Genomic DNA, 23,063 nt, shown 5'->3' with positions numbered 1-23,063 from the left:
CACTTATATTGTTGCTTTGCTGCTTTCGGAACCAGAAACCTTTTATTTGCTTCTTTCTGGTCGAGACAACTCGAGGATAAATTGATAAATAATATTTTGGAAATTGGAACTCCTACATGTAGCTTGAAAATTGGTTACACTCAACAATTCTTTTTTCTTTAAATAGAGTTTTTGTTTTTGCATTTGAATATGTTGACCCCATACAAGCAAGAGGTAAAAGAAGAAATTTCATAGTTTTGGCTGTGCAAGCGTTTCAATATCTTATACACATGTTTTTAAGCATACCTCCAAGAGGAAAACCGCCCAAGACCATTTTGGTTATGTATTATTTCTCAAAACTCAAGGTCCATCCCCAAAATTGACTTACAATCAATCAAGAAGTGTTCCAAATGAGTTCGCTGCTCGGATTGGTCAAGGGTTTGATTCCCTCTATTGTAATAATTTTTATTAACATTCAAGACTCGCAAAAGCAAACATGTCCATCCTGTTTTACCCAGAAATGAAGTGAAATGACAGCACAGGCTTCAACCATACGAACTTTATGCACTCGAAGAAACCAGATAACTTTACCAATATAACCAGTACACTTCTGAATTCAATATTCTATCAAAAGTTAAAAACAATGAATTTTACAAGGAACAAAAAAATGGATGTCCTTTGTGGATCTCTAGGCTGAATTGTACAAGAAAAATACAAATTCCGCTGTACACAAGGCAGGATGTCAAATAACATACGACACGGTGAATACTCAGAAAACCCACCAACGCAAACTAATCTCAACTAAGCTGATTTTTTTAACTATCTGATAAAAGAAAAATACAGATTTACAAATTCCCAGGATATCAAAAAGGGAAACCTAAATGTTATCTCTATAACTGTATCAGAAGCATATAGAGTGGAAAGTCTAATGACCTGTGACAACTTGCATCCAGGCGAGGAAACTGGGCTCAGAGCAATCATGCTGGAATGCAAAAAGAGGAGCTCAGAATCGGAGGCAAGACACAAACCAGATGAGGCCCAGCCGGATTGCAACTTATATTCGATTCATCAACATCTGGCAGACCAAGTTGAGGGGGACGAACGTAACCCGCCACTAGAGGCACACATAATATTGAAATTTCTATCCTTGAACCTGCCATGGTAAGAATTTGAAAATTTTAATGAAGCTGCCATAACAAGGAGACAAGTAAAACCATTTTTCAGAGCTATGAACCACAATATATTTTTCTTGAAGAAAACAGATATGTGAGGTTAAGTAGTTCAAGAAACCTTGCTTTGCAGAGAGAGAAACATGCCCTCTTTTCCTCCCGGCAATCATCCAATTCTCAGTATTTGCACTGACTTCATATAACACCTCATCCTATACAAGCACAAAAGAGAATATGATTTGTGTTTTTTGATTTTATTTTTGAGAATTTCAGTCCATTATGCTTGAGCCATAATCACCTAAAGTACTCAGATTTTAACAAAAGACAGTTGTACCACAACCCTCATTCTACTCCAGTTCACGCAGTCAAAAATGAGTAAGACAAAGTACAAGGCCTCGTTCTAATTATGCAATTTTACCTTCCTAAACTGAAAAGCAGAATTCAACCTAGCCAAAATAGTTCAGACTCAGTTGGATGGAATTTTGGTCGTATTTTAAGGTCTGAACAACTTTTTACTATTTCCTTTACTTTAAAGCAACAAATACGAAGCATAAGAATAAGCTTCATCATCAAGGGGGTATTGAAAACAGAAAAAGACACACACTATACCATACCACCTCATGTTTTAGGTGAAACAACTCAATGAAGTACATTGCAAGTACATGAATTTCCAGCTGACTTAAAAATGGTTAAACACCGATGTTAATGCTCATTCAGAAATGAAAGTGAAAATCAGAGGGTAAATTATCATTAGCCTAAGATTTGACCATCACTAAGAAATTGTTCAATGGAATCAGACCGAGACTTACATTGTTAGGGGATACTTCATTCTCCTCAAAATCCTTTAATCTTTCAACCCTCCATTTCATGGTAACTAACTGGCCAACCCTAAGCCCACTAGAAGGGAGAGGAAGAAAACCAACAGCCAGGACCGGATCAAGCACAGGCCTTTGCAAAGCAAGAGCACACCTGAAAATTAAGTCCTGTATATCATCCTCAGACCCAGAAGATTCTGCAGCCACAGGTGGATGCGCTCCAATGGTTCTATCACCAGAAATTCCATATCTAATATTCAGTATACTATCTGATTGCAGAGCCTTAGCTTCATCTGCAGGAAAAATACAACAAAAGACGCATTGGTTCAATTGCACGAAAATGTTAAATATAGAAAAGATTCACAACTAAATCCATATTGACAGAAATGACAATGAAGACATGGCAGTGGCTTTTTTTTGGTGCTTGATATAGGCATAACAATTTAAAGGATTCCATCAGCAAAAGTCCCAACCTTAACAGATTACTGGAGATAAACAAGTGAATTGCTTAGATGACTGTAATCCTAAATTCACAAAGAAGCGAGCCTTCACCATAATCAGATCAAAATAAGCTCCCACAAATTTATAAGGAAACAAGATAAAAAAAACAATTAACTAATCAGCTCATCTACAATAACAGGTTGATGAGGCTGAATGATGAAGTTTAAGACTTCATAGTATCCTAAGGTCTTGTGGATACTGCATCTCATATGCAGTTTTTCATACTAACCCATTAGCCATTACTTCTTTCACCCCCTTAGTCCTCACAAGTTCAGAGTAAGTGTTACAACCTAAAATGATTGAGCTTATTGGCTCTCCTTAACCCCAGATATCATATACATGATATCACTGCAAACTAATTGTAAATACACTCTTGAACAAGCATCAATTTGTTTGTGTTTAAAAAATGGAAGCTTAGAAACATGCAAACATTTATAACATAAGTGAACAGTACCTTCAACATATGTCTTCCCTAAGCTTATACTGAATAACATTCCTGCTCTAGAATTTGGAGAAACGACAAGTGGAAAGTAGCCTGAAGTTGGTCTCCCATCACCTTGTCCAGTATTAACAAATCCATCTTGAAGATCGAGCCAAGCATCATAGATGGTCAGTGTGGCTTTCACTTCAGAGTGTAGTATTACCTGGAAGTAGTCAACCAATATGGAAATCAGAGAGGAACTAGATACTATTAAAGATATTGATAATTATCATGACTCATGACTCATGAGCACAAAAAACATATGAACTGCCAATCTCCAAGGACTCCACAAATACCGTATTCAAATAACCTCTCCTGTTTCATGGATTTATAAGCACTTATCTTGGTAATTGCAAGAGAAGTCTTAGTCTAACATGGTAGAGTGCAACCTTCAATAATATCCAGGCTATGTACAAAAGCATCATTCATGCTAAGGTAATTGGCTACAATGACATCTTATGGAGATGGACACAATTCCCATGTTTCAACACATACGTAGGACGCCACACATGTCACGTTTTAATTATCTCACCACCAAGCTAGGACACAAAAATATGTTCTGTTTCAACTTTTGGTAGTTAACTATATTCAAAATGGTAAAGTACCAATGAAAATAATAACTATTATATGATGTCCAGCACATCATGCCAGTATTCAGACAAATAAACAACTATTAAAACAATAAAAGAAAGATGAGATAACAGAATATGGAGTGAAATCTGCAATGATGATATGAAAAAGAAAATAAATCTTACATATCTGGTTGTGATTTTTGAGGGATATCCCACAATCTTTACAGTACAGAAAACTGAATCGTTAAAATGTGGTATTGGTTCTACATTATTAATATTACATATAGAATATTGCTTTTGACCACTAAATCACAAATACCTGCAGAAGCAAAGTACCATCATTGCATTTATCTGCAACTCGTGTGCTCACATGAAAAGGATCAGTAAAATGCACAGCAAGGGTCCTGCAAATCAGGCCATATATATGCACATATTCAGACAACTTATAATCAATAAAAGGCAACTTTGAAAAGCTAAAAACAACAAATAGAACATAATCCAAATAAAGATATGCGAGGATGATGTAAAATGAGAAATGCCTCTCGAATATCTGATTGTGAGATGCACCAAATTCAAGTTTGAGTGCTATCGTCCTCATTCCATCCACAATGCTGTGTCTCTGGGGAGCCACTGCAATAAGACATGATGCACCATATACAGGTAAGCAGTCGGATGCAACAAAGAGCATTTACAACATATAAACACACAAACAAAAGATTTGCATCATGTTCACAACCTAAAGATGATCCTCTTGCAAGGTTTTCGCTGATAGCACGAAGTGGAATCCATAAAATAGATGTCAAGTTGCTTGCCCAATGTGGAAACGAAACTCTATCATCACAGAAAGTCAACTTCTCAAATATTTTATCAACAGCCAAAGAACCATCTTTTGGAGTACCATTACAGTCTGCCACGCCCACTGAACTCTTTGATGTATCATCATAACTTTCCATCTCAATGAAATTTAAGTCTTCAATTTTAAGACCAGGTCCAGTATCAACATACAAGACAGCACCTTTGAGGGAGTAGTTAATGGGCCTTGCAATAATCCCAACCCACTGAGGTTCATTTATAAGCAAAGCAGATGAAACAGCTGCAACAAGATCAACCAGAGGTCTTGGTTTGAAAACCTAAGAAAGAGAAGGTCAATTAGATGGTACAATACCACATGGACATCTTAAATGAAATGAAACCAAGCCTAATCCCAATGTTATGTACTGCTTCTGGATACAATTTTATTTACAAGTATAGATAAAAGAACAACGGTAAACCAGTATTTCGGGATATAATGGGTAGCAACACAGCTACAGTTCAGAAACAGCACCTTCAAGATAGGTCTAGGAGGCTTTTCATAACTCATAAAATCCTCACTGTCTTCAGGGCCACCCTTGGAAAAGCTATGAGATCTGAATCTTAACTGCCCAATTTGCCCAGTAAGAACCCCCAAAACATATGAACCTGGTTTTTGGGGGGGTAAATCCAGGGTAATGGTATTCCGACCAGGCTTTAATACAATTGCAGTAGAGCTCACTAATGCCTGAAATATCAGATGAATAATTTCGTAGAATCATATATAATGCTCATACAACCTATAACCTCAAATGGTGTGATAAAAAGCATTGCAAGTCCAAGAAAGCTTACCTTAGCAACCTCATCAGTATTAAATAATGCATTCAATGTGAGACTTAGTGAATCAAGAGTTATATCATCAGGAAAGCCACTCCAGAATGTTACAGATAGAGTACCAGGATCCCCATCGCATAATTCTAATGGAGGCCCAGGATTACCAGAAAATGTAATTAATGATGACACATCTAGTGGCACAGGTTGCTTCATTTCACCATGTGCAAGACGAACAACCTCTGACTGAAAAGCCTGGCGTTCCTTGGTAAAAAACAAGCCTTTATCTAAAGAAAGCAGTCTCACACAAGATGATAGATAGCCAGCTTGATCATTGAGTATTTTCTGACACTCTGCTAAATTGGGTAGAACTTCTGCCAATAAATCCTGCCATCCTTCACCTGCGTAAAGTGCGCAAACCTTTTCATATGACTTTGCAGCCAGATCAAAGTTTCCATGCTTAAAACAGACGGATGCTATTTCCCCATCAAGAACAACTCCATGCCTTTTCCACCAGGATCGATGATAATTGTCAGCAGCACCTTTAGTTAGCTCCAGATATTTTTGCTGTCAACGCCAGAATTTGTAATTTAGAAAACTGAGTGAATGCATGTGGACAATTTGACTGATATGCAGAGAGAGAGAGAGAGAGAGAGAGAGAGAGAGAGAGAGAACTATAAATTCCACAACTAAAACACTGAATCTTAATCACAAATCCAGGTTCTCTATGTAATACTGCTAAAAAAGGAAAGAAATCTAACTTTTTATTTGGTAAGAAAAACAAAATCTAACATTCATAAAAAGGTACGTCATATTTTTGTTTTCTGAAAGTAGAAGGAATATCATCTTAGAAGTGTTTAAATACAGCTAAAATATTTTTAACCAGGATGGATTTATCATTGACAAGAGAGATGTCAACAAGAAAAACAGATTAACTAAAAATTATACAGCATGTATAGAGGAATTAATCATTTGAAGATCCTGCATGAACAGTAAACCAAAAATAAGCAAGTGCATGCTTCATTTGTGCTTGTACCTCAAACTCCTCTGTAGATGACAAAGACTTCCATAGATCAGGATTAGAAACTGTGTTGTGCAGAGCATTTTCCGCAGCAACATAAATTTCAGCAAGTCTCATGGGCTTATCAATTGAGCTCTCGGAAATTCCTGGTGAAGAGTTGGTACGTGACATAACACTTGCTTGTACTTTTTGAAATGAGGGCATCTTTAATGATGCATCCGAACCTGAACTGCCATCATACATCGTGACTACATTACAACTCAAAAAAGCAAGTTCAGAAACATAAAAATACTACTTGAGGTGAAAATATTTAGTAAAACTGAAAGAGAACTGCATTTACTTCAATTCTTGAATTTCTATTACCCATCACTAAAATTTTGGCGACCATCAAACATTTCAACCATATTTCCAGCAGAAAGGGAAGCCCTCCTCCGATTAGCCTCACGTAGTAGTAGAGAAGGTTCAAGAGGCAATGGTTTTCTCTGAATACCGAAGTGCTTGATTGATGGAGTTGCCTGGAGAATAATCTGCGGTAAATAGAAGAATAATTTAAGGGGAGAAAAATGCTTTTTCAAGAAACTCTAAAAAAATCAAGTGAACAATACTAACAACAATAACAGCAACTTTAGAAGATAAAAAGTTGTAAATTTGGCATTATAAAAAAACCAAAAGGTTTAACTATTCAAATAAATTTTTTTTTATAATAGAAACAAATTGTACTCAAAAAAGAAAGGAAGCAAAAGAGAGAACAAATAAAACCTACAGAAACAAAGAAACAAAAGCCAGTGAAGCAAAACACACGCCCACCCAAACAGAAAACAAACAGCCAAACAACAAGACAACCCCAAAGACACTACAGCCTGCAAATTGCGCATAATTATAGGATAGGGAATATCCTTAAAAGCAGGTGAAGTTGATGCCCAAAGGGCAGCCCAGAACTTCACTCTGTCCCACAACTCTACCACTCCCACTCCATTATAATCCTCGAATATTCTCCTGTTGCGTTCCAGCCAAAGGTTCCAGATCACTGCCTGCATCAGACTTCCCCATGATTTAGCACCTTTATCAAGTCTTCCCTCAATCAACTTTAGAGGACACTAATAACCATGTGGTGATTTGATAAAGGTGCTAAATCATGAAATCCGCTTAACTATTGAATTAAATTCACAATTATAAACTCATATGATTAATTTGTCTGATGTAGGATATGGGTGAATTGAGTGTTTAGGTACTTTAGCGGAAGCGAAAACAATGGAAAACAGAAAATAGAATGAACAAGGATAGGTGTGGAATCACTCCAGGGGTTTGGCTTCGCATCAAGAAGTCTCCAATCTCTGGAAAATAAACTTTACTCAATATCTCAAATCTTAACTCCAATAATGAATTACAAAGAAGGGGTATTTCTAATAATCTACCCCTAGAGTGAAAAGGAAAATTAAACTTATTCTAGGAAAGAAATCCTAATCCAAATAAAATAGGAAATTTAGAAATCCTACTGAAATCTGGAAAAACTTAGAGAACCTAGGAACTAACAAATAAATTAGGAAACTAATTAATAATTCCCTCTTCCATCTCTTTCGTTAGTAAACCCTAATGGGTTTGACAAAGATGTCCTCATCATTGTCTAAATCATTCCAAATTTGAGAAATTTGAGGGTTAGAAGATCTATTCTGAAATTTTCGTAGGAATGGGTCAAATCTTCTGCTTTTTAAAATGTGAGATAATCATAATTTGAAAAGCAAGGATGGTTTTTGGTTAATTAGCACCTCAACCTAATGGAAAAGCTAAGGGATATGAGTAACAAGGAGTGCTTGTAAATGCCTTGTAACATGCCCACAACTTCATACTACATTATTGACAGTCCCAAAAGCCAGAGAAAATGCAAGAACAATAAACAATAAACCTTCTAATACTAGAATTTTCTGGTTTCATACTAATGGCATGCTAGACGGACATAAATTGATGTAATCTCTATCAGAGAAAAATTACATCTACATGCATCCCCTGGGATTTAGTGAAAATATTAACCTAACTTTGATAGTCCAATGTGCATGTGCCATACTAAGAATTTACCTTTTCTTTTGCCAGCACCTCAGAGGAAGCATCAGGTGGTACTGAGGGCCAAACCACTGGCTTGGGCCAAGGCAGCATGCTGAGTGAAGCACTGTCCAATTGATTTGAAAGGTAAAGCACAAAAATAAATTGAGAAAAACATCTGCAACTTTCTGGTGCATTAAGGCTAATTGTTATGATTACATGTCAAAGCTTGTTTCTAGAATGCTAAAAGTGGTTTTCATCTTCAAAGATTCAATCTGTACCTGTTGCCAGGACTCCTTTCTATATTTGTTCCATATCCAATTAAATATGCAAGCCTCATGAACTGCATAAACATACATCATTGAGCATTTTATGACAAATAACTTGAAATTAAGAAATAAATAGAAATAAAATATTATGACTGTCCTGCGCAGCCACTTAGAATGATATAGAACACTGGTGCCAATGCACTCAGTAAAGTGCGAGCATCTCCAAAACAAAGTCTCTAATTAATCTTGATTGTCAGCTGAACAATGGATTTCATTTCACTTGTATCAATACACTCCAAAACGGTGTATCAAGGGATTAAATATATAAAACCAAACGATATTTTAAGGTCATCCTGCTTAAAAAATACAAAGAACTTTTACCTTAACCCTGCATAGTGAATAAAGGTCGCCTTGAAGGCGGTAGAACTCCTTTTCTATATCAGGTGCTGCAAGTCCTTCCTTATAATGTGAAGCAGTTGCATTGACTACAGATATGCAAGCTGTTATGACCCAAACTTCACGCATGCAAAAAGGTAGAATATTCTGAAAACAACTCCAAAAGGAGAAAACAGGAAAGGTGGGAAAAAAGAAAAGAAAAAAGAAAAGTCAGAAGTGATCATCATGCTAAAGCTCAAGATATGTATGATATTATGGTGAAAAACGCTTCAAGAAAATGAATGCCAGATACCTCATGTACTGCCAGAGACTTTGAGAAGCTTATAATGAATGAGTATCCCCGGGCTGCAACTTCAAATGGGCGATTGAGCTTGAATAAAAGCTACATTTAACCATGTATCAGAAGGTGCAGTTCAAATTTATTGTTTCAGCAAAATAGAAAGCCACTGTATGCGTAAACTAGATTTTGAAAGCTCAAATTTTCAACTAATAAAATGACTGCAATGACATAATTGAAATTTGAAATTTGAAAAAGGAAACCCAGTACAAAACATCCCCAAAAGCGTCAAGACTTTTTTTTTCTTTAGAAAAGCAACCCTCTCTCTCTCTCCCCCACCTAACTTTTGATTTAAATATGCTCCTATAGCAATAGTGCAGAACATTTGCCAAAATTTTGGTCATAGTAACATGTGAACCATCAATCCAATCAATTCATATCTGCTCCCCAAGAGTGCAAAGTTAAATCTAGGGTCAGGGCTATCATGAACTGCTTCAGTTGTTCCTAGGCCATTCATTGCAAGTCATTCCAGACCCTTGAAATGCATTTGGGAAGTGGCACAGCCAGAAGGCAAGCCACCCTGCTTTGGCAACAGCCTGAGCCATGCAGTGCAATTTATGTCAAGTCTTTGAAATGCATCCATGAAGCAGCACAGCCAGAAGGCTGGCCACCTGAAAGATTGTTTTTTTTCTGAATGGTCAGATTATTTTTCTTATATTGAGCAAATAATCACTGATGTTTCTTTTATGCCCTTGGTAAAACTTTTATTCATCACTTGCACCATTTAGTTTACATAACATACTTGAGAGAGAGAGAGAGAGAGAGAGAATGATGAACATGTTGAATGACCTTATTAAGCATCTATCAACACATTTACAAAGTGTTAATTATAGAAATACAGTTGGAATTAGACGGAATGGAGCAACAGTTTACTACAGCATGCTAAATGAAATTTAAACTAATGGATTCCAGCAACCAATAAGCAGAACATTCAAAAGTAAGCCACAGTATTCCATGCCACATAACATTAGGCTGTAAACAAAGCAAACAGATAGAATCATTTTAAGTGACATCACTTAGTTCACCAACTCAATTTCACATACCTTTGATTGACAGGCAAACAGATACTGTCTAAATTCAAATTCCCTAAATGAGTCATCTTGAACGATTTGTGTCAATGGTTTGTTTCCAGAATTAATCAATGCTGCCTGATCATCGCCATGGTCAACTCCCCCAAAGTCTTTCCTCTTTCCAGTCATTTCAACTGATCAGATGAAACAGAATCACTATTGGTTTCTTATCCAGAGGAAAAAGAAAGAAAGAGAAGAATCCATTGTTGTCCAGAATCTCACCATTTAAAAGAATTAATCTTATGTTAGAATGATGAATTTCCAAGTTTTAATTTCTTTTGGAGTAGCGTGCACATGTACACACACACACACACTCTCATGATCTCATAGTCACTGATGAGCACACACATTCATGCTCACCAATCACTGGATCAAAATCAAACTTTTCACATTTATAAAATACAAAAGAGTACTTTATTAAGATTTGAACATTAGCTGATGGATTTTGAGAAAACACAATTATGAGCATGACTCCCCAGAAATAGGGATCAAAATTGTGTTTTATGAAAATCATGAATTGATAGAATGAAAATTATGAATGAATCTCAATATCACGAGTAAAATGATAATTACAGCAGTCAATGGTTGCTCATTTTTACAAAACAAGGGCACCCAACTCATGAAGACCGCTACACCTTCGTAAAGTAATGTAACACTGACTACAGTTGCATGGTCAATTATTAAGAACTTATAAAATGTAGATATATTAAAGCTGAAAAGATCCCAAATACATGCACTTGAAGGTGGCATTTGCAGTTCCATGTGAAGATACTATTTTCATTAGGAAACATATATAGAAATCATGACATGTATTACAATGTATTACAACACCAAAAGTGCTAAATAAGATATATGCATTACGCACCTGTTTCCAAATAACAAATTTCTAGTTCATCATATTCACGTAATGAATCTTCATGAAGATGAGCCATCTCAAACATAAAAGCCAAGCTTTCCTGAGAAGAGAAGCAATTATAGTAAGAATCCACAAAGCAGAATCTGATTAATAACTTAAGTTATATGGATTTGAAGACACAAAGGTTTGTGGCACTTGCGCCTAATAATTGCCTGAAGTAGGATTCAAAATGTACTTTTATAACATAAGTCAAATGCAAGAAAAGTTCTTCCATAAGATTTTCAATACAAGTGATTTATGCATGAAATCCACAACCGATCAAACAATCAGTTAAATCCTATTTTCCCAAAGCAGCCTTAATCAAATTCTTCTAGTCCAAAAATTGAGAAAAATGGAAAACCTTCAAAATGAAAAAATTGCAGAAGTTCCAAACTGGCATGAAGCGTTGTTCACTGAGTTTGCGTATCTCATCCTCGTAAAACTGTACACGCCTATCCAACGTATTTCTGATGCACTCCATGATCTTCAATTCCAAGTCTTCCCAAAAGTTTGCTTCAGGGGAATATAGATCGAACTTGCAACACCTGAGCAGAGCATACGTTTGTAAAAATAAAATGATATTAGGTAAAATAAATTCAAATTCAAACTAACTTCTTGTTTTTTTTTTCAATACAAGCGATAGTCTAAACTAGGGGAGGGGGATTTCTCACATACACACACTACCAAGGTGCCATGGGGGTTCGAACCTGAGACTAACTTCTTTAAAATTATATTTATCCTTTTGTGATAGTCGGCATCATATTTTATGGTATATAATGAAGATAGTGTAGAGATATCTACTTTTAGACAAAAATCAAAGATTACTATAACTAATACAATTAAAAAATCTGAGTGGAAAATTAGAAAATCACTAGGAGGAAAGGCTTTCATGACTAATCTACTCACATTATACAATATGCAAGTTACAGAAATGAATTGAAAAGAAAATTTCCACACATACAGTAATCAAGACATGAAACTAATATCAACAATAATCAAGACATGAAACTAATATCAACAGTCTATACCTTTCTCCGCCTTTTGGCTAAGATAAAGTATCTTAAGATCTGTTCCTATCAGTATAATAACAATGTTCTTGTCAAATTTATAGTTACAAACAAAATTCCTCCAGATCACATGTTGACTTAGTTAACTACAAAGAAGTTGTGTAACGGTTGAGTATTGTAAAAAATAATGATCTACAGGGGATTTAAATTGTACTAATTTATTCAACAAAACAATTGATACACTTTGAGTAGCTCCTGTACAGGCTAGCTAACAATGTAGCATGGGAATTCTGGAACAGAATGAGGCATTACATTTAATATGAACCCAGCATCAAGCTAACTTCTGCAGGCTTCTCACACAATATCATTATAATAAATAAGTTGAGCCAGCCTCTTGTTGGAAATTTTAGAGCCATTTTGAAAACACGCACTCTGGAACACCTTTGAATAGAGGGTAAAGAATACTAGGAAAAGCCTAATGTGTCCTAATATTTTCGCACTAATGTTTCTTTTTCTTTTGAATTTATAAAGTTTCTATTAAAAAAAATCATTTATAAAAGTGATCATATGTATATGAAACAATCACAACACCTATTTCTCAATGCTACTCAATCCAACCATTTAAACAAGGAAACATATTTGATTACAAAAGCAGTAAGCTTACCTTTCTCTCTTCTTGGAACTGAAATCAACTTCAAGCTTGGCATATACTTTATTTGCCATTTTGGTGGCCAGATCATTATTCGGGTGAGCCTTGGATACAAAAACAATAAACCATTCCCGTTCATCATTTTGCACAATTAACTTCAGGCGCGGTTTAAGGATGGTCTTGAACTCATCAAGATCCTAATGAATTAAAAGAAAAAAAATAAGTGTTACTGAAGAGAATATTTTGGAAAATTTCCATCCACAAATGAAATACCAGTACATCAAATTTGCAGAAGACTGTCGCCATGAAATAGATCCATGAGGAATTGAACAAGAGACCTACACTTCCAAAGGTGCTTATCTCAGCCCCAAATCCTAACACTGGACTAACCTCTAGTGTTTATAGATATAAACATTATCTATTGGTTATGAAATAACTACATTAAGATAAATGAGGTGAACGAGATCGAATCTTACCTCACAAGTGACAAGGACTGCAGTTGCATATGGCTCCCGAAACCAAAATAATGATTGCTCTTGAGGGAACCGGCTACGAAGTCTCGAATCTGTGGTTAATATGAACTCAGCAGGAAAATTCTCCACAAACACAGGATTACGGGTCTTGTTATTTAAGCAAGCTCTTTTAAATGGCAAGTGCTCCTCAAATCCATTCTTGACAGTAGGCCACAAGTCGCTCACATCTTCAACTGAAAAAGTGCTCATTGTCAAACTGTTAGGTGAGAAAATGAAGCAAGGCTAATAACACATACCATTACTGCATAAACGCGAGTAGCTATCTGTTTCACTTCTTGCAAATTCAATACGAACTAAGGGCATGATCACAATATTAGAAGAAATTGTTAAGGGATCAACATCCCTTAGGTTGTCTATAGGTTTCCATGTCATGCATTCCGAACATTATAACCATAACTATATAGCTTGTCACTAAACAAATGACTAATGCAGCTCTTCAAACAAATACAAAAATTTAAAACACTTTTTATGTTCCCATTTGGGGTAGGAATGGATGCCTTTTTCACTGCTTTCGGAAACAAAATTACAGAAAAATTGTTCCTGAAAACTCTCCAAATCTGACCCATTACAGGCATCACTCTAACAACACTCAACCAAATGTGCATTTGCTGCACCACTTTAATTGCTGTCCCCATACTCAGACAAATACGCATTTTTACTTCTACTCTCAGATAGAATTAACACCTTTTATCACTCATAGAGCACCAAATCTCAATTCAAACCTAAAAGTGAGGGAGGTCACTAACGATCACAAAGATCAGTAGCTGCAAATGCGGAAAATGCTTAACAAAAAAAAAAGCTCAACAATAAATTTAAGCTCAAATTTGAAATTACAAAAAGAAGAAGAAAAAAAACAACCCAGAAAATTGAATGAGATTGCAAAATTGTGAAATTGACCTGCAATCACGAGATGATCAAGGGAATTCTTGATCGTCTGGAACTGAGCAAGATAGTTCGCCATGTTCGACCTCGATCTATACCAAACATGTGCAATTATTCATCACCAATATAGAGAGAGAAAGAGAGAGCTTGAGTGAGGTGGTGGTTGTAAGTGTGATTGCTCTCACTGTCTTATGGGATCGAGTAATGTCGTGTAAATTTCGTTGATTTTGGAGTTTGAAGGTTACGATTTGTTTTGGTGCGGTCCAGAGATCTAGTGCTTCGCGATGCACCATACTGCATGATTCGCACATTGAATCTGAACCGTTAAATGATCCTACCCTTATCCTCTTTATAATTGACTAAAAGATGATGGCTGAGTCTAATTATTGTAAAATTTATATTTGAAATCTATTAAAGTTTACTCAAACAATGTCTTGATGGTCTTTATACAAGTGTTTCAAGCTTGTATTAGTAACATTAGTCTTCACTTTATTGAGTATGTTCTAAGTTCAAATCTTCTTGTGAGATTTGAGTAGTTGTTTTGTGGTTTATTATTGGAAAATTATTTATCGTATATATTTGTGTGACATCCGTGATTATTGTGCAATGGAAAAATTTTGGCTTTTTTCAAAAGTGAAAGTTTTTTTGTGGCTAAAACCTAAATTTACTCTAAAAGGAAGCAACTTTGAATTAAAAGAAATAAATACCTAATGGACTTGACATTTGTGTTCACACATAATCAATAATTATATTTATGTGACACAGTCCCGATCTCTTGGACTACAGGAGTCCAAGAGATTTGTGGTCACTCACCGTTGGATGTAAATTCAACGGTTCACTCAATCTTGAACTCCTTTTAAGAAACTTTTTTGAACCATTAGATTAATATCCAACGGTGAGTGGCCACAATCTCTTGGACTCCTGTGGTCCAAAAGATCAGGACTGTTATGTGACATTTGTGCATTAATAATTTTTTAGATGATATGCATTTTTATTGGTGATAAGAATATGAGACGAGGAGATTAGCCAAATGAGACAAAAAATGAGGCTACTGGTGGTGATGTTGGTGATGGTGGTGGTTATGGATCATCATTTGACCTGTGGCCCGAGGGTCAAAGTTGGTAACACAAGACTTGATGGGTCAAAGTCTTACCTGGCCCTATTGTTAAGTCCGCTCTAAGGTTGGGTAGGGCTTAGACTTAGGATTTGAAACCCTCAACTCAACTAGGCTTGCCTGTCTATGCCCTTCCTTTTTTAAGATTTAATTGATGCACTATGTAACCTCATTTAATACTTAATCAAAATAATGTAATATGTATAATCAGTCCTGATCTCTTGGACCACAGGAGTCCAAGAAATTTGTGGTCACTCACCGTTGGATATTAATCTAATGGTTCAAAAAAGTTTCTTAAAAGGAGTTCAAGATTGAGTGAACCGTTGAATTTACATCCAACGGTGAGTGACCACAAATTTCTTGGACTCTTGTGGTCCAAGAGATCGGGACTGTATGTATAATAAAATAATAAACTTCTTATTTTGTTTGCACATGTTATAAATTAAGTTTATTTTTTTAATATTGTCTAAAATTTTGTAACAAACAAGCAATATATACACTATATCTTTTAGTGCCCATTTTTTGTCAAGTTCAAATTTTATGTTTCAATAAAGAATTTGAAAGCTTATTTTGTTTTCATTAATTATAATGGCACACGTTGCTTTAATTTTCATGATGTCAATACTAGTTTGAGATAGAAATAACATATTTTCATAAGATTCATTTTTAGGTATAATCTATATCTATCTATATATATAAAGCAAAAGACAGAGAATGGTGAAACATTCAAAATACCAGAAAATGCCCTTGGTTAATGCAAACATTAAGAATTCAAATTATTAATTAAATGAGGATAATATTGTAAATTCACACTTTTTCATATTTAAAAAAATTAAAAGAAAAAGAAAAAGTAGATAATGGATCCTATTTTTATGGAACACAACTACTCATTATCTTTTTTAATTCTAAAATAAATTTATTTATTTATTTAAAAAAGCCTCTTGCGTGCGGAGAGGCTAGTATATATAATGCAAAAGGCAGAGAATGATGAAACATTCAAAATACCAAAAAATGCCCTTGGTTAATGCAAATATTAAGAATTGAAATTATCTATATATATAAAGCAAAAGACAGAGAATGGTGAAACATTCAAAATACCAAAAAATGTCATTGGTTAATTCAAACATTAAGAATTGAAATTATTAATTAAATGAGGATAATACGGTAAATTCACATTTTTATATTAAAAAATTAAAATTAAAAATAAAATCAGATGATAGATCCTACTTTTATGGAACATAACTACCCATGTTATCTTTTCTTAATTCTAAAAATAAAATTATAAATAAATAAATAAATAATAAAAAACCAATTTGCACATGCTCACACATGTGCCAAGGGGCTAGTATATATAATGCAAAAGGCAGAGAATAGTGAAACATTCAAAATACCAAAAAATGCAATTGGTATAGCAAACATTAATAATTGAAATTATTAATTAAATTAGGATAATATGGTAAATTCACACTTTTTCATATTTAAAACATTAAAATTAAAAGAAAAATAAGACAATGATCCTATTTTTATGGAACACAACTACCTATTATATTTTCTAATTCAAAAATAAATTTAAAATTTTAAAAATAAAAGCCTCTCGTGACGCGGAATCGTGTGCGAAAAGAGTAGTATTTTTTAAATATATTAGCTATTGATCTAGATTTAGTAAAAGAGTTTGACTATTATATTTTTGTTTTCTTTAAGTTATGTAGTAATCTATACTATTGTTTAATTTACAAATTTGCCCAATATTTCACACCACACCCCATACGCCTTTACCTTATCTTCGGGGCATTGTAGAAACTCCACATCCACAACCATACAAAACCCGTCAAAAAAATTCCAGATAGGCTTTAGCGGATGAGGCGCGCCAAAACCTCTCTGCAACTACCACCAACTTCCATCTCCAGTGAGTTAGTGACCAGTCATGGCATTCCCTTTATCCTCCGCCATCATCTCTCACAGGCTCTCCTTCAATGTCTCCATTGCTCCCTCTACCCCAAGGTCAAATCTCAAACCAATCCATTTCATATTTTGCTTCAATGGGAAAGACCCAGAAAGATCAGGCCGCTCCAGAGTTCATTGCCTGCCCAAAAATAATCATCTAAAGGTTGGTTTTGATCTTATTCATATACTTGATCTCTGGAAGTTATGGTTTTTGGGTTGTAGGAATGTATGAAATTATTGCCCTTAGCTGGGTCTTTCCTTTTTTCTTTTGACATGGGTTTTCAGTCATTCAGGAACTCAAAGACCAGCAGCATGGTACTCTTACCAATTCCTACATATCAACTCGTGGACATACAAACAAACTTCAAAGTCTAATTGCTGTGATCCTTGTGTTTGTCCAAATATCTTCTCCACTTCCTTTGGTTGGTTGGGACGTTTTGCCTATATCACCTGCAAATGCAGTTCTTTATTCTCCAGACACCAAGGTTCCCAGATCAGGAGAACTAGCTTTAAGGAGGGCAATCCCTGCAAACACAAACATGAAGACCATACAGGTTATTGATTATTGATTTTAATACATGCTCTCTTAACTTTCACATTAATCAGTTTTGAAACCATATTACTTCCATTCTAGGATTCTCTGGAGGAGATTTTGTATTTGCTAAGAATTCCACAGAGAAAGCCTTATGGAACCATGGAGGGAAATGTGAAGAAAGCTTTAAAGGTATCTGTTGCTTTTTTTTTTGTTGGTTAAGAAGAAATTTGTATGGCATTCATATAACGCTTTTCGAAAGGAAGCAACTTTGAATCAAAGGTTGGTTACATAGATAGACACTATTAGGATTTTGTGAGACGTCAATTTAAAGTTATTAATTTAAGAGAGTTTCCCTGGATTTTTAGCTGTCATGGGATTTCTCTCTCTTTTATATCTTGAGATGTCAGGTCCCCCAAGGGCCTCAGACATGGTAGTACCTGGCAGAAAATTATGTACTAATTACACAACTTTTGCTTTATATTGATTGTAATTGTGGTACCATTAAAATCTAGAAACCATATTCTCTTTTCATTTATACGTCAATCACATTCTTACATTTATATATTACATTGATGCTAGCAGTAGATTTTACACTTTCTTAGTTCTATTTCCTTACCTTAGATAGCAACAGATGAAAAGGATTCAATTCTGGCAAGCATACCAACAGACTTGAGGGAGAAGGGCTCCACATTATATGCATCTCTAATCGATGGAAAGGTATGTGAAGCTCCCCTAGAAGAACGACAAAGATCATGACAAGGATATTATCATACTATCCTCTTCTTTTATGTCTCATGGCACATGTATGATATCCAACTAAAATTTTACACATTTTCTGTTTATTTTTTCAGGAAAAATTTCAGTTGACAAATTTTTTGGGGACATTTTTTGGGAATTGGCTAGATGTCAAATTCTATAATAGGAGTAGAAGTTCTGTTTTCTGAAAAAACCCTTGTTTACATTGCTCAAAATATACTATAAATTTATACACTTTCTATATCCTAGATGCCCATAAGAAACTATGGAGAAGAAAAGAAACAGGAGAATAGATGTATGGCTCTGCATGTTACTTGACATAGTTATGACAAATAGGTTATTATGGTACACTGCAGCAACTGTAAGAATGTTGTTTAATTTCTCTTAGTTTTCAGAATGGATTGCAAGCTCTTCTTGCATGTATAAAGGATAAGGACCCAGATAAAGTATCAGTAGGCCTCGCATCTTCACTGGATACCATTGCTGAGCTGGAGTTGTTACAGGTAATACAACCAATCTATACCATTGGATTACTCTTTTATACAAATAACTATTATATAAAGGAATCAACATATGGAAGCCTCATCAAAAGCATAGCATGATTCTATATATAATTCCTAGAAAATTACTGCTGCAGTCACTATATAGAAACCTGCATTTTTAATATCTTTTTCCTGTGGGAGTTAATTATATTATTAGGACAATGTGACATGTCTAAAATCACAACTTGATATTTGATTCTTCTCAACAGGCTCCAGGCTTGTCATTTTTGTTACCCGAGCAATACCAGAGATACCCAAGGTCAGTTCTGTCTCAATTGGTTTTTTTTTTTTTTTTTACTAAATGATATCTCTCTCTCTTTCTGGGGGACGATATTTCATTCCATTGAAATACAAAAATATTTCATTCCACTGAAATACAAAAATTAACTTTTTTAGTCCTGGTCAATTCAAACAGTTCTCTAACAAACATATGTAGATGTATAATTCAAATTTTTGATACATTAGCCATCATAAAAATCATTTTGAATTTTGTTAATGTAGCTGATTATGATCTTTTTGTTAGCTAGATATACATTCTCGGTCCGATCCCTAATAGTTTAAGTTGGGGTCCAGTGGTTGTCTAAGACTAGCACGATATCAGATCTCTGATTGCAGAAGATCCTAGGTTTGAAACCTGTAATCTCCATTCCCCACTTCTTTGCTGATTTGCAAGGTGCAGGATGGGGATGCACCTATGTTTCTGTCTGTATTTCTCTCTCTCTCCACGTCCGGGATGGGTTGTGTGTAAAGGAGGGTGTTAGCCTGATATATATTGTTGGCCCATCCATCCCTAAGGTCCCAGTGGTTGTCTAAAACTTTTGAAGTGGGTTCTTTGGAGCTGGTTGTTTTATATGCAGCATGGATCCCTAGACTATGGAGTATAATGATGCAAAGGGACAAACTTGAAATATATATGAGTTTTCTGGATGTCCAAGGGAAGCTGTATTGGTCTGTTATAATTTGTTTAGACTTGGGTATATGTTTGAGATTGAAGTTTGGCCTCCATGTTCCGCTCTCTCTTTGACATACAACTGACTTACCAAACCTATGTTTGAATGACCTCTACATGTGCGATAAATAGGCTTTGCAATGACATCATCTGTGCTGTAAGTAGAATATCAATATTTTCTTTTAATACTTGTAGGCTTACAGGGAGAGGAATTGTTGAATTGACCATAGAGAAAGGTGATGGTTCAACATTTTCTCCTGAAGCCGGTGGTGAACCAAGAAAGACTGCCAAAATTCAGGTATAACATATCTCATATTTTATAGAAGAATGATGATCTTAAGTTCCGTCGTGTTCAGATTCTTAATGAATCAGTATTTTTGTTAATAGTGTTATTTGAAAAATATTTTCACCCAATCAAGACTCGAGAGACCTAAGATACCTGCTACAGTATTTGATTTCTGGGTGCGGAGCATGGGAATGAATAGACCAGTATCTAGTATCCAAAATGGATGCCTGGGCTGGGCACCCACAGGCGACTATTGGAAGCAACATTCAATTGTGTGAAAATACATACTTAATGATGATCATTATAGGAAAAAATGAATGTTGATCGCCAGTATTATTAATTTGATGTAAACTGATCGTTAACTTTTGCTCAGGTTGTTATAGATGGATATTCAGCACCATTAACAGCAGGGAATTTCGCAAAACTGGTAAGGTAGTTGAACCTCACATTGGCCTCATGAAATTTTATATATTCTGTGCGTGAATGTTGCTTATTCTTGTATTTTGGCTACATCGCCGCTGTGGTTAATCCAAACATCAACTAGAAGTGGCCAGAAAAAGAGGCTGAGCAATGTGACTTTATCTTCCAATTTTCTCATAAAGATGCTATCTAAATTTGAGTCTTTGGTTCTAATAGTGCTTGTGAATTTCATATGAATTTACCTCGGTGAAGTGTGCTTAAACAATCTAAATTTGCATATCTTCAGATAATTGATGAGGCATACAATGGGGCAAAGCTCCGCTCTACCGACCAAGCTGTTCTTTCAGACAACGGTCTTGACAAGAACAATGGTTATAGTGTTCCTCTAGAGATAAAGCCATCTGGGCAATTTGAGCCCTTATACAGAACAAAATTAGATGTGCAGGTAACTTTATGCTTCATACTATTACAACTCCATCAATTGTGATCAACAAAATGATTTTCCCGTACGTAATTATTTTGAATAGTTGATTCACATTTACATTTTTTTTTTGTTCTTCCCCTCCTGGAAGGATGGGGAATTGCCAACTCTTCCACTATCTGTTTATGGAGCTGTTGCTATGGCGCATAGTGAAGTCAATGAGGAGTACTCATCACCGTATCAGTTTTTCTTCTATCTTTATGATAAAAGAAATGTAAGTTTAAGTTAATCAAAGAACTGGGATTCTGAAAAGCTTTAGAGTAACCATTAAGTTTTAGAAGTTCAAATCTATCAGATGTTTCATGATTCTTCCATCTTACAGTGACATTGTTGTTTTCTTCTTCCTTTTTGTGTCATCTGATGTACATGTACCTTTATCTTATAGGCTGGCTTGGGAGGGTTATCTTTTGATGAAGGAGAATTCTCAGTTTTTGGGTACGTGCTTTTTTATTCCTAAACTGTTCTTGTAGTTAACCAAACTCAGGGTTTGGATAAAAATATGCAGGGTTTTTCCTTTTTGCTAATTAGTGATTATACATGTATAAATATGCAGATATGCAACTGCTGGGAGAGATATTCTCTCACAGATAAAAACAGGAGATGTGATTCAATCTGCAAAGCTGATCGACGGTCAAGATCGTCTTGTATTGCCAGATGAGAAGTGATTTGCTCTCTTGTCAATCAGGACTCCCTTTCATTCTTTGTATTTGTTGTATTTTAGGAGGTAGCAGCCTGATTTTCTTGGTGCAGGTTGTGCTATCAAGTTTGTGCATCTTTTTTTCTTCTTCTTTCTGGTTTCATGTGTCACTTAAATTATGCTGTTTCCATTTGAAGTTCGAGTTTCTCGTGTGAAAATTGAAAACTGTTATTGTTGTCCTTCTATCTAGTAAGTTTCCATTTTCATCCGTCTTCAAAGATATGGCAGAGCATTACTTTTGGTTCTTTGTTTTTACCATTGTTGGCTGGACAATGCTCTAATTTCGTCTCAAACTTTTTATCCTATTCTTCCAGAAAAACTGAGTTTTGGAAGTCCATGCTAGCGACGCAACACTAGGTATTTCAACGTTGTATCTTAGATTTTCCTTGACATTGTGTGGCCTGCTTTGCCTTGCCTTGCCGCATGGCGTGGCTTCCCTTGCCTTCTCGACATGGCGTGTGGCTTGACTTGCCGACCTAATTTAGGTTCTAATTTTTGCTCTTCTGTCGACCACATCTACATACAACAAATGAGAAATATTCTGAATTCGACCAAAAAAAAAAAAGAAGACAAATATTTCGAACTAATTGAAAGTGAGCTTCTTTTTCAGATCAACCACACAAAAGTGGAAAAGTCATGTACCATGAATTATATAGCAAATAATTCAAAAGGAAACAAACAAGAACATGTATTTGTCTTAAGCATGACCATGAAAACTCGATTGGCATACAAAATTGCAGCCAAAATAATGTGTTGCAAATTTATCTAGAACCAAAGATTTATCTGGAATCATTGGCATGAGATTTTTTCAGATGTGTAGCTTTCATTTCCAGAGTGTTTCGTGGGCCCATGTTAATAACTAATGGATTGAAACGGTTGTTTGATCAGAGGGGACCCACACAGTGATTCTTGGGCTTGGTATCTGGGTGACTCGTGTAACGTATTATTGTTGAAGAATCTCGTAGAAAATGATAAAATATCTACCGCATTTTTCTTCATAATGAATTTGAACTTACGACATTTTTCAATATTAGCAAAAACTAATCTACGTAAATTTGAATGTATAATTCTTCCATTCCTTCACTAGATTGCAATGCCGACTTTGT

The 23,063-nt window shown here is 35.3% G+C and overlaps 2 protein-coding genes across 3 annotated transcripts; one reads left to right on the top strand and one right to left on the bottom strand.

The window, feature by feature from the left end:
• Positions 543-14,450, bottom strand: LOC18778388 (trafficking protein particle complex II-specific subunit 130 homolog). The gene is made up of 21 exons (XM_007213665.2): positions 14,249-14,450; positions 13,295-13,524; positions 12,834-13,015; positions 11,524-11,707; positions 11,133-11,223; positions 10,241-10,401; positions 9,153-9,242; positions 8,846-9,007; positions 8,477-8,538; positions 8,232-8,322; positions 6,522-6,685; positions 6,174-6,387; positions 5,159-5,704; positions 4,842-5,054; positions 4,254-4,647; positions 4,057-4,147; positions 3,837-3,921; positions 2,919-3,108; positions 1,958-2,256; positions 1,270-1,360; positions 543-1,132 (listed from the first exon to the last, which is right to left on the bottom strand). Exons 1-21 carry the CDS (start codon positions 14,310-14,312, stop codon positions 957-959), a joined length of 3,780 nt encoding a protein of 1,259 aa, XP_007213727.1. The 5' UTR covers positions 14,313-14,450; the 3' UTR covers positions 543-956.
• Positions 17,148-22,175, top strand: LOC18778244 (peptidyl-prolyl cis-trans isomerase CYP37, chloroplastic). 2 transcript variants are annotated; one of them, XM_007211529.2, is made up of 12 exons: positions 17,148-17,454; positions 17,585-17,845; positions 17,926-18,015; positions 18,448-18,543; positions 18,978-19,085; positions 19,334-19,383; positions 20,269-20,371; positions 20,733-20,786; positions 21,066-21,224; positions 21,352-21,474; positions 21,646-21,695; positions 21,814-22,175. In XM_007211529.2, exons 1-12 carry the CDS (start codon positions 17,272-17,274, stop codon positions 21,923-21,925), a joined length of 1,389 nt encoding a protein of 462 aa, XP_007211591.1. In that variant the 5' UTR covers positions 17,148-17,271; the 3' UTR covers positions 21,926-22,175. The 2 variants fall into 2 exon arrangements, with proteins under 2 accessions (XP_007211591.1, XP_020416780.1); XM_020561191.1 differs by having other exon boundaries at positions 17,369-17,454; positions 17,577-17,845.

The sequence above is a fragment of the Prunus persica genome, chromosome G4 (assembly GCF_000346465.2).
Source record: "Prunus persica cultivar Lovell chromosome G4, Prunus_persica_NCBIv2, whole genome shotgun sequence".
Classification (NCBI taxonomy): Eukaryota; Viridiplantae; Streptophyta; class Magnoliopsida; order Rosales; family Rosaceae; genus Prunus; species Prunus persica.
Note: the sequence above shows the minus strand (reverse complement) of the source record. Positions and strands in the feature narration are given on the sequence as shown.